The following is a 12347-nucleotide window of genomic DNA, read 5'->3' as shown; positions in this document are numbered from 1 at the left end:
GCATGACTTGCCAAAATTTCCAAATTTACTCTTTCCAAAAATAGTTCTTTCTAAGGCGGGATGTTACATGCAATTCTTTTTATTAACTCATCCACTCCATTTTCATACTCATTCAAGTATTAAAGTATTGTCAAATTATTTTGTTCATCTATTTTTATTTCATGCAGTATCACCTAATTATTCTGTCTCATTTACTGGTAATTATCTTAGACGATGTACCAGGTCGTGTCGTTACATTTAATAAAAAAAATTCTTATAAACATTTGTCATTTACACCTACCCACCTATGAACAGATAAATCAAATCTGAAATTAGCACACATTCTGCATGTGGTTGACCAAAGAGGGTATTGCTTTAGGTGTTTTTGAAAGATAAAACTAAAAACGTAAAATCGACGCAGAAATGAAATCAAGTCATTCAGAAAGAAAGATATCAAACTGCAGAAAATCTGCAGTAAATGGGATAACAAAACACTCCAATTGAGTTGGTGTTTTCAGAAAATATTATTTAAGAATCAGGCACAAACGCCTTTGTTGCCGTTGAAAAAAGAAAAGAAAACGCCATTGTATAGCTAAACTAAAACTGAAAGCTATTAAAAGCTTTAAAACAAATAGGTTTTGGTCTTCACAAGGATAAACGCTGAACTGCATTATTGTGCAGGAGGCCCAAATAAGAAGCTGATCTAACCCGAAGCAGTTTTCTTTTGCTGGAAAACGACAGCATAAACTGGGACTATAACACCAATGGCGACTGCAGACCAAACACCAAGGGTCATCTTCAGCTTCTGATTGGACATCCTGTCTAAGTTGTACATGTGCTTAGCATGAAGATAGAATGGCTCATCATGGCCATGTCCTCCCATTCTTGTTACGCTAGTTGAATGGATTCCTCTGCTCACTGTCGAAACAAAAATGTTTTTAAACATACAGTAAGATGAGATGTATAAAAGCATCAACCTTTTGGAACTTGAATGAAAGGTTGCTTATAGAAAGTCAGATGCAAAGACAATGAGCTTTTAAACTTCAAAGCTAAACAAAGGGAAGTTTCAAAGGACCAAAGCAAAAGAAACGACTAACATAGTCCCAATGACAGTATTGAAAGTTCGTGCAATTCATGGGATGCAGCCATTTTAATTAAAGAGAGGCCAGAGGGAAACAAAAGTTTATTTGCCACTATACAGATGAAAAGATAGTCAAAGCACGATAGACCTTGTTGCTAGTCTGATAAAAGCAGTGCTACTGCAGGGATGGTTCTTATTAAATTTCTCAGTTCTCACAAAGGTTGGGGAACAGTACCTGAGTTGATAATCAGACACAGTTAGAATTACATCAATATCATCTTCCCTTTCTATTAAAAAGGTACAATACTAGCAAACACATGGACAAACCTACATGAAAACACAGTTATCATACATTCATTGTCAGGGGTGGAGCTACAGTGTGTGCAAGGATAGTCAGCCGAACACCCTTAGCTGGAAAATTACATTGTATAGAGGTCAAATATTGCTTAATATTCATATATCAAGCATTTTGAACACCCTTTGACACAACAGAAAACTGGACCTAAGCTCCTAAATAAAGAAACCAAAAATGCAAATCCATCCTTTGACACAATAGGGAGCAGCAGCTCAGCAGCCGTGTGCACAAAGTTGTAGTTAGCTCAAGTTCGATTTCCTATGTCTACATATTTGTTATATTTTGTGCCTTGCTTTTTTTGCTTTAAAACTTGGCCTAAGCTGCCTTTTTAGTTAAATATTGTGTAGTTCGATTGTTTTTTTTGGAGCATCCAATCATTGGGAAAAAAAGGAATTTTCAATCCAAAGTTTGAATACCCTTAGTGAAATTTCAGGCTACCTATAGATACACCCCTCTCTGCCGCTCATCTCAATATTTTCATGAGCAAAGTTTCAAGAGCAGTCTTGTTCTTATAGATGGAGAAACTGCATCACTTTCATGCATCCAAAATGACAAGCTAGGGCCACTAGTTTGTAAATGAGGTTTTACCTGTCAACATAACTAGAACTTTTACGAGTCACTAGGATATTACAAATTCACTTGACAAGTTCTCAAATATCAGATAAAAACAGAAAAAACAAGATGCTGCTTTACGTCAGAAGATGCAGTCAATATGCCAAGCAATTCTGTGAATTTGCTTCAGTGGGATAGCACTTGAATTGATTATTCCATATTTTGGCTCATTCTTTAAACAGTACTACATATTTTGGTTTTAAAATATCAACATACCCAGTTTTTCCCAAAATGGTGAAAAATGTGAACCAGTTCCAACAAATGGGGTTGTCAGAAATGATATTTGTATGGTGAAATAGCATATATTTGCCTGTCAACATAACTATATTTTTTAAGGGTCACCACGATACTACAAATTCACTTGACAAGTTCTCAATTATCAGATAGAAACAAGGAAAACCAGATGCTGCTTTACGCCAGAAGATGCACTCAAAATGCCAAGAAATTCTGTGAATTTGCTTCAATGGTATAGCACTTGAACTGATTATTCCATATTTTGGCTCATTCTTTAAACAGTATTTACATACTTTGGTTTATAACATCAACAACAACATACCCCATGTAATCTAACAAGTGGGGTCTGGGAAAAACTTTATCCCAAAAAGGTGAAAAATGTGAACCAATTCCAGCAAATGGGGTTGTCAGAAATAATATTTGTATGGTGAAAAAGCATATATTTTCCTGTCAACATAAATATAATTTTCAAGGGTCACTAGGATACTACAAATTCACTTGACAAGTTCTCAAATATCAGATAGAAACAAGGAAAAGAAATTCTGTGAATTTGCTTCAATGGGACAGCACTTGAACTGATTATTCCATATTTTGGCTCTTTCTTTAAACAGTATTACATATTTTGGTTTATAACAACAACAAGAACATAGCTGGTGTAATCTAACAAGTGGAGTCTTGGGAAAACTTTTTCCCCAAAATGGTGAAAAATGTGAACCAAGTCCAATAAAAGGGTTGTCAGAAATTATATTTGTATGGTGAAAACGCATACATTTGGTGTTTATAGTCACCTTTTCGAGAATAAAAATTTTTAATTTCTAACAACCCCATTTATTGGAATAGGGCCACATTTTTTACCATTTTGGGAAAACATTCATATTTGAATGGTCCATCGAAGCAAACGGAGTAAAAATTCAATGATTTAGTGGGATATATTAGCACACCACTATCCATCTTAATAGACTAGTCCTGACCAAAACCAAAGACCTAAACTTGGAAGGTTAGTGATGTTCAGCTATAAACGATCTTGAAGCAATTATGTGCAAAAGTCTTCGATGTAGAATATCACATACAATGTATCTTTTTTCAGCCAATAACAACACGCTATCTTCTTAAAGGGTTCAAGTTAAAAGACACAGAGTACAATGAACTTTATTTGGCCTGAAGCCTGAAAGGGATTATTTGGAGCTTCAGCGCTTTTCTTAGTAGATGCTTCTAATGACATGCAAGAGGGTTAACGTAAGAAAAGTATATTCAATTCTATCTGCAATAATCACGTCTAACAAAATTATTTCAAAGACAGCATCTAGCAATCCCAGTAACTCATGTGCATGTAATTTACGTTGTTAAACATCGACGAAAGAAATCACACATTTGAGATCCATCAAGTCTTTCAATAGTGCTGTCAAACAAGGCCTTTATAAGCTTCATGGTACTCGTAACAAAGTCCTATGAAGCACTCTAGAGGATACTTGGTAAACAATTTTTGTATTTTCAACTTTTGATTCGTAAGAATGATTCATATGATCTCTTTCTTCTGCAAAATCAATTAAGCCCCACTGATTTCCAATGCCCTGGCTCTACTTCTGCCATGGATTTTGTTGCAGCAGGTTCACCAAGACATTTGGAAGAGAAAAAAGAGGTAAGAAATACAAGGGCACAGATTTCAAGATTTGTACTGTTGCAACAACTAACAAGCTTCAACCAAGGAATAAGGATGATATATTCGCTTTCCGCTCCTCTCTGGTTACTAATCTCTCCAGTTCCTCCATTTGAGTCTCTCTCAAAGATATTACAAGCATTCCTTTAACAAATTAGTACGTTCAGATTTTTTAGTTAATCCAAACATTTTAACTATGTTCTCTCAAAAAACACTTCAAACAATGTCAACAGCTTTCTCTCTTCCTCTATCTCCTCTCCACTGCCAGAAAAGAATCCCCTCCCTTTCTTCTGTGTTGGATCATGGTCCATGGATGCACTTTGATTATGAAAGTTTACCGATTCAAGCCCAAAAGAAAAAGAAAAAACATGACCTTATAGTTTCTTTCACCTTTGATAGGCCAAGCAGATAATAATATATGTTGGAATTTCACAGACTGGTATATCACCTTTACAGATGATGTGAGCTTAAATGAAGAAATGAGGATTCATAAAGCCAACCCCAACTTGTTTGGGACTAAGGCACAATTATTGTTGTATAATGTATCAAATTTACAGATCGAGCTGCTCAAGGTATAATCCGTTGTCCACCACAAATAAATCTTCCAACAAGCTCTATAACACTGATTTTGTTTCTCTTTAGGTGAAAACCCTATTTTTCTCTACTTTGGACTAAAAAGAACAAGAAAAAGCCACTAATACAATGACATTAAAGGGAAAAAACCCCAAGGGCTTTGGTCTAGTGGTAAGGGCATCTCCAACCTTACACTCTATTTTACTCTCCAAATATAGAGTTCTCTATTTTTTTAGACAACTAACTTCAACCCAATTCTCTATTTTACTCTCTAAAAAAGAATATTTTTCTCTCTCCTCAATATTATATTATTATTTCTATTTCTATTTCATAATATAAATTCGTTCTTTGTTTTTTCAAAATAATCACCCTATATAATTTCATGTAATATAAAATTATTATTATTTTAAAATTCTTTATTTAATATAAATTATATTTTATTGTAAATTTTAAAGAACAGTTACGAAAAATTGAAAAAAGAAATCAACAACCACAACCACAATCACAAACACAACAATTCTCTAGATCATAAACTATCTTTTTTCCGAATGTTGTTAAATCTGAAAACAACCTACTGGATTACTAAATTATTTTTGTGATTTTAAAAATTATTATGTTATGTATTGTATTGTTATGTTGTATTTAAATTATTATGTGATGTATTGTATTTTTAAATTAAAATTTTCATTTTATCATTTAAATTTTGTGCATTCTTGATAGTGAAAATCAATAATAATATCAAATTATCTCTTAAAGTGACGAAAATTGAAAAAAAAAATATTTTAAATATTGTTAATTCGAGATGAAAGTAGTACATATATATTTTTTTGATAACCAAGAAATCCGTCTGTGACCCGCCCTTTGGACCAATCACAGCCTTCTAAACTCGGTGGATAATGGGCCCGCCCCTCTACCCTTCTCCACTTAAATACCGGGCTTCGCTTTGCATGGTGTGGGGCTTGAACCTGCGACCTAAGCCACAAATCCTCCACCTTTTACCACTTGAGCTAGGCCTTGGGGGCTGAAAGTAGTATATATTAAATAATATATTTTTAAAAATATTGTATAATATTTAAAAAGAATTACGAATATTAGAAATTTAATTAATAGCCTTATATGAAAAATAATATGTTAGTTACAAATAATAGAAATAATATTAAAATAATAAAAAAGTGAAATAGAGAATAGAGAGTTTTTTAAAGAGTGGTTGGAGACCCAATTCTCTATTTTACTCTCCAAATATAGAGAATGGAGAGTAAAATAGAGTGGGGTTGGAGATGGTCTAAGAGCACAACATGTGATGTGTGAATTATGCGCACATCATGGCTTCGAATCCTGCCACATAAAAAAGCTCAATATCAATTAAAATGGAGAAGGGTAAAGTGGTAGGGTCATTATCCATATCATGAGGCACAAGCCCTCAGGGGTTTCTTGATTATAAAAAGCGAAGGATTCACCGGAAAGTCTCCATAGTTAAATCTCAATTGATAGGAAGGAGCCTCAACTTGAACTAAGGAGGGATTCTAGGAATTCTCATCTGGTCGTGGGAGAAGGAAGCATGGAAGACAGATAACTGACTGGAGGGAGTGTTGGGGCAAAGCAAAAACACTAATATGTTGGAGGAAATGAAGAGATTAGTTACTCGAAAGTAGCCAGATCCAATTTTTTGAGGTCCAAAAAATAACCCCTTTCATCAAGCTAGAACAAATGATGGCCAACATAAATTTATGATTGTTCAAGTGTTTAGTCACTAAATTAAGAATTGCAACTCATAAATTTTGATAAAGGATGTGTGACTTACAAGACAAGGCACAGAACCTTGCAGTATTGTCAATACAACACCTTGTTAAATTGTGAACACTTCCAGCTAAAAGCTTAAGATATTCCAAGATGAGACATTTTGCTTTTATTTAATTATTTTAGGTTACATGTAACCCTGGCCAAACATGGGAAAAGTAGATGGGTGACGAAGCCCAGCGTTTATACCATATTGAATTGCACGAGCTGCCCCACCAGGGAGTACAAATTACAAGACAGGTGGCACTTTTATTTAGTTATTAAAGGCCTGCAACACTTTTAATCATCTAAACGCCTTTAAAACCCAATAAGCAAAATTATACATATTTGAGTTTGTTGTATAGAGAAAGCAGTATGCAACTCGCTATCCTACTAAAGCTAGCCACCAACCCCGACTAAGTTAAATGGAAAACCCACCCATAAATAGCAGAAGAATATTTTGGGAGAGAAATGACAAACTTAAATGGAAAACCCACCCAGAAATGTAATTAGTGAATGATTGATCCGCGACTAGAAGCACACGTTTTTAGCTATCTTTTGCCTCACATATGATCACTTTACTAGTGTTAAGTTAATTTTATTCACTTTATACTTAAAATTCACATTTTGTTGTGTAGGAGATGATTTTGCAAAACAAAAGACGATTTGGAGCTAAATTGGGCGAAAACGGGCTTTGAAGTCTGAGTAGAAGTATGAGGCATGGAAAGGACATGATTTTGAGCTAAGTTGCTTAGACTTGGGTGCGGGTGTCTGATACAGGTGCGGATCTAGAGGTCGGATCCTTCATGATCTAATTTTTAAGATTCGAGGATATGGATCCATGTAGGGATATGGGTGCGGGGATTCACCTAAAAATAATTAAAATATCTAAAAATAGAGTTAGAAAACCTAAAAAATGAGATATTGTATGGAGAACTTGAGGAGAATCCTGAAAGGGGATTAAAAGAAAAGGAGTGACATAGAAATTTCTATGTAAAAGGTAATCCATTTTCTACAACTTCACCTTAGCTTTTGTATTGATTACAGAAATCATTAAAATTGTCCAAACTTACCCCATCGATTTTGGCTCAAAGTACTCATAATTGGTTGACCAAATCGGACACGGATCCCATACCCACACCCATGTCGTGTCAACACGGGTGCGGCACTAAAAGTGAAGAGTCCAAGCAACTTAGATTTTGAGCACTTGGACTAATATGAAGCTAAAAAGGATCAGATACAGTATAGAAGTTTGAGTAAAAGTCGAAGAAAACTGATTTGGATCAAGTCCGGACTCCGGAGGTCACTGGACAAAGCGTGCACGACGCCAGCCAAGAAAAGCAAAAAAGCCGAAAAATTAGCCTGGTTCGGGTGCCACATGCCAACCCATGTGGGGCACCAGTGCATTTTTTTCTTTTGGTCCTATCTGACAGAATTCAAGTCTCTGAAGTTTTGACTTGGTGCGCAGTGCCACTCACCGCACAGTGCACAAAATCATTTTTGGCCCTTCTGGAGTCCATTTTAGTTTAGGAAATGTGCTTGAATCGTAGAGAGTTTCTCCCAGTCCACATTATAAATACACCTTGTACATGAATTTTAGGTCATATATTCAGGGGATTAGACTAGTTTAAAGGACAGAATCACCGAAGACAAAAAGGAAATTCAAGGACAGAAACACTGAAGACAAAAAGGAGATTCGATGAGGGCTAGAACAACACCTCAAGCGACAACGATCCTAAGCGCTATTCTATATCTTCACTTGTAATTTGTTAGTTCTTAGGTTTGTGCTACATGATTGTTGTACTTGACTTGATTATATTGATTCATCCTATTGATTTAGTTATTGAATCTTGTTCTCAATTATCATATATTGCATATAAGATTGGATAGGCCTTGTTCTTGAACCTGGGCATGGGGAAATGGATTCTCGTTTAGAATAGAAATGAATCTACTCGTCTTGCTTAGTTAGATATAGGAAATATAAATATGGTCTTATTAATGATAATTCCAAAGGGATATATGTGTTAAAGAGTAATTTGAATAGGTGAATAGGGACTCGGGAGAGTCTATAAGCAATATCAACCCTGTGATTAGTAGACTAGATATTAATTAGTCAATTCTCATGGATAACTCAACAGGATTGCTAGCTACCATAACTGTAGGATCTCACACTCTCTTGAACTCTCCTCATTTTTATTACTTGCATCTTTCACAGTGTCGTTGTAGTATTAGTTAGATATACTCACTTCTTGGAATGGCATGAATAAATAATTTGTATTCAATAAATAGTTAACAACACATCCTTGTGGGATCGATACTCTACTAATCACTTTATTACTAGTCAACCACGTATACTTTCCCATGTGATGGACCTGATCAGCCATGAACCTGCAATCTTTCGGTCATGCTACCTAATAAGCCTAACAATTTTATCTACACCTCATTGGCCCAAAAAATAATCCTTTTTTCCTCTGTATGCAAACACACTTGGTTAGATAAAACTTTTCTTTTTATTTTCTCTTGGGCAGGGTGGGGATTTTACAATTCAATCAAGCAAATCAGCAGAGAAGTTCACAAAACGAATAGATCTAAAGATAGATAAAAACCCATCAAAGTATATCGAATAAAAATCACAATAGATTAACCAAACACGAAAGAACATATTCATTCCGATTTATTTGGTGGATTCTCAACTAGAACACAATAAAAATAAAATACAGTACAAAATTGAAAATAAAAACAAGAATAAGAAGGGGAAGGAACAAACCGGAGTTGGAAAAGACGGTTTGGGAGGAGGTGATAAGCTTCGATGCACACGACCTCAAAGCCATCGCTGCTGTGTGTGTGAGAGAGAGATGGAGAGGAGTTCTATGGGGGATTTCTAAAGGCAGGCAAAATCTGAGTTTTGCATATTCAATTTTATAGGAAAGTTATAACTTTTTTTTTTCTCCTTTCTCATTTTATAGGAGTTTTACAAATTTAAGTATTATTGGATAATTAAAGTAAACAAAAATCAAATTATTGTTTGGTTTTTTTAAAGTTTAAAATTAAAAGCTCACAATAATGCTTACTCTATTTTTAAAGTTTAAAAACTCACCTATGAAACTTTCGAGATCGGTATAATGCATACTCTATTTTCGAAACTGAATTGATTATACATGATTGAAAGATAATATATCGCCTTTAAAAATATGGGTCCATTTGTCATTATTTTTTCACAATTTTTAATATAGATTGATTTGTTTATAGGTCATACGGATTTATATGGGCAAACTAACGTTGAAATGGTTTAAATTCAAAATTAAAAAACATGACTTATATCTTATGTAGATTTATATCTTTTTATTTATGATTTCTTAAGTACCATATAAAATGAAAAGTGATCAACTAATATGAAAGGATGAAATATAAATTGAAGCAACACCCCTAAAGGATCTCAAAAATGTATAAATATAGTCACTATAAGGATGTGTTTGGTACGAATGAAAATATTTTCTTGGAAACCAAGTTGATTTCTAATTTATTTTGTCATGTTTGGTTGGTAAGTAGAAAATATTTTTAAATTTTTTTTTAATGTTCGGTTGGTGAATGGAAAACATTTTCTAGAAAATATATTTTAGCTTTGGCTTGAAACTAGAAAATACTCTTTAGGAAAATAATTTATGACCCAAAAATCAACCCCGATAATCGAGCTAGGACCCGACCACGACACCCGAACTAGGACATGACCCCGACGATCATTCCAAAATCCGACCCTAAGATTTGACACAGGACCTGACCTAGAATTTCGATATGAAATATTTTTCAAAAATATTTTTTTTTTAAAAATTGACGGGGTGGCCGGGAGGGGTAAGGGTAGAGATGGCGTAAAAAAATGAAAATTTAAAAATTTGAAATATTTTTCAAAAATAAAATTAACTGGGTGCGTGGGGGGAGGGGCTGGCATAAAAATGATTTTATTTTTTAAAAATTTGATTTCAAAAATAATTTTTTTTAAAAAATTTGACGGGGTGGCTGAGGGTAAGGGTTGCGTACTATAAAAATTTGAAATATTTTTTAAAAATAATTTGTTTTAAATTTTCTTTTGACGGTTTCAAAAACATTTTTTTTTTAAAAAAAATGAAGGGTGGGAGGAGGCGTGGGGTCAAGATATGGAGTGGGGTAAAAACTAATATTTTAAAATTTTGAAATATTTTTTCAAAACAATTTTTTTGTGGGGGTAGGGGAAGGGTGAGGTAAAAATATCTTAAAATTTGAAATATTTTTTAAAGTTTTTATAATTTTTTTGTTTGGAGGAGGGGGGCTAGTTTAGGGGTAGGGTTAAAAATATCTGAAATTTAAAATATAATTTTTTTATAATTTTAATTATGGAGCGATCGAGTACGGGGTAAGGGATAGGGTATAGAAAAATGTATTGTAATTAAAGGATGAAGTAGAGTTTTGAAAAATGTTCTCTTTAATTTTTGAAGGAAAGTTATTTTCCTTAAATTTGAAGAAAATAAGTTGATTTAGAAAATATTTAAGTCAACCAAACATGAGAAAATTGAAAAATATTTTCCAAAAAATATTTTCCATCTTACCAAACACATCATGTGCAATTTTATATTTTATTGGAATAAAATTTGATCATTAAATATTATATTTTAGAATAGTTTTTAATAGTGCCTTATACTTTTGTCAAGAAGTTTTATTTATTTGATAAAATTATATAAAGAATTAAAATAATTTTGATAATTTTAACAATGTATAAAAATTTCAAGTTTATGTACAACAAAAAACAAAATACAATTTAAAAAATTTAAATTACATGTTTCAAAACTTCAATTTGATTATATATCATAATTTCTATCTCAATTGGCCAAATTGTGAAGTTTTGGCAAGTTGAGCAACACCGTATTTGTGTTGTTGGCTTGTTTAGTTTGAAAGGAGTCTTGCGAAAAGTTCTTCGACAAAATAGGAGTAACAATAAATTTCTCCAAATTGTTCTTCAAAAGCATTCCCAGATCTAACAATCAATCGGAGACAGAGGACTATGTCGAGCAGAGAACCCTCAATTGGAGGGGATTGTAATCGGCTGTACACTGCCTTAACTAGGTGCCACCGCCGGTTTGCGCCCGGCAGGGAGAGGGACTTAGCATGCCGCCATATAAACCGGTCGCTGGCAGAGTGTATGGTGGCCGTTATATGTCCGGCAGAATCGGACGCCGTCCGCAGCCTCTGTTCTAGTGGCGGCACCGCCCTCAAACGCCGACAGTGTCAGGAGGCGCAACTCTCCCTTTCCGTTTGCCTCGCTTCCCATCAGGACCCTTCCTGAATTGAAAAGAAGAATCGCAAAGCCCTTTTGATTTCTTCTCCTTCTTCTTGTAGGTGCAGTTTTCGTTATAATTTTCATTTTTCATGAATATATATCTTAGCAAATTTGTTCCAGAACAAAATTTAATGATTGTAAAAATATTGTGTGTTATATAAGTGGTTCAATATCTTTGTTTGCATAATTTATAAATAAAATAAAACCAAACCTGTATAATCTATTTTTCTATTTCAATAATGGTCTTTTTCCTGAGATTTTGAGAGTTTTACTTCTCCTCCTTATGCTTTTGTTTGCAACTCGTTACAACCATCTGTGACTTTGAAGTCTTTGTTCCACCAGAGGATGACAGAACATCTCCTTTTTCATTTGAATTGTCAGCTGCCCACATGGAGTTCCTCGGTTCATCTACTAGCCGGTATCAAAACTGAAACTTCGCTTGTACTATCTTTTTTTTCTTGTTGGGTCTTTACAGCATGTTAAATTTCTATTGAAGAATTACAATGAACACCCTTTTTTTGTGGCTATTACTTTATTATGACGTAACTTTTCATTAACGACTTCTGAAATGGAATATGTGGATGGGAGTGAGATAGAGAGAGTACACTGGCTGTTGGTGTAAGCTATTTGTATCTGCTTTTGGCAGATGCAAAACTAGCTCTCAACCTCTGCATACGCAAAACTTGATCTATATAGGCAGTGCTGTATTCAAACATCAATTTGAAGCAGTCTTGTGGATTTTCCGCCTACGAATCAAAGATAAACACTATCC

At 34.1% G+C, this 12347-nt stretch overlaps 1 protein-coding gene and 1 long non-coding RNA gene across 2 annotated transcripts; one reads left to right on the top strand and one right to left on the bottom strand.

The window, feature by feature from the left end:
• Positions 1 to 416: 416 nt before the first annotated feature.
• On the bottom strand, positions 417 to 9206 carry LOC102602277 (uncharacterized). Its single transcript, XM_006350274.2, has 2 exons — positions 9035 to 9206; positions 417 to 897 (listed from the first exon to the last, which is right to left on the bottom strand). Exons 1-2 carry the CDS (start codon positions 9096 to 9098, stop codon positions 683 to 685), a joined length of 279 nt encoding a protein of 92 aa, XP_006350336.1. The 5' UTR covers positions 9099 to 9206; the 3' UTR covers positions 417 to 682.
• A 1902-nt stretch (positions 9207 to 11108) lies between these two features.
• On the top strand, positions 11109 to 12102 carry LOC102601947 (uncharacterized). The gene is made up of 2 exons (XR_001473810.1): positions 11109 to 11630; positions 11918 to 12102. It is a non-coding gene; the product is annotated as an uncharacterized lncRNA (long non-coding RNA).
• Positions 12103 to 12347: the final 245 nt, after the last annotated feature.

Source organism: Solanum tuberosum, unplaced genomic scaffold (assembly GCF_000226075.1).
Source record: "Solanum tuberosum cultivar DM 1-3 516 R44 unplaced genomic scaffold, SolTub_3.0 scf00119, whole genome shotgun sequence".
Lineage (NCBI taxonomy): Eukaryota > Viridiplantae > Streptophyta > Magnoliopsida > Solanales > Solanaceae > Solanum > Solanum tuberosum.
The sequence above is the reverse complement of the archived record's forward strand: the minus strand, read 5'-3'. Positions and strand labels throughout refer to the sequence as shown.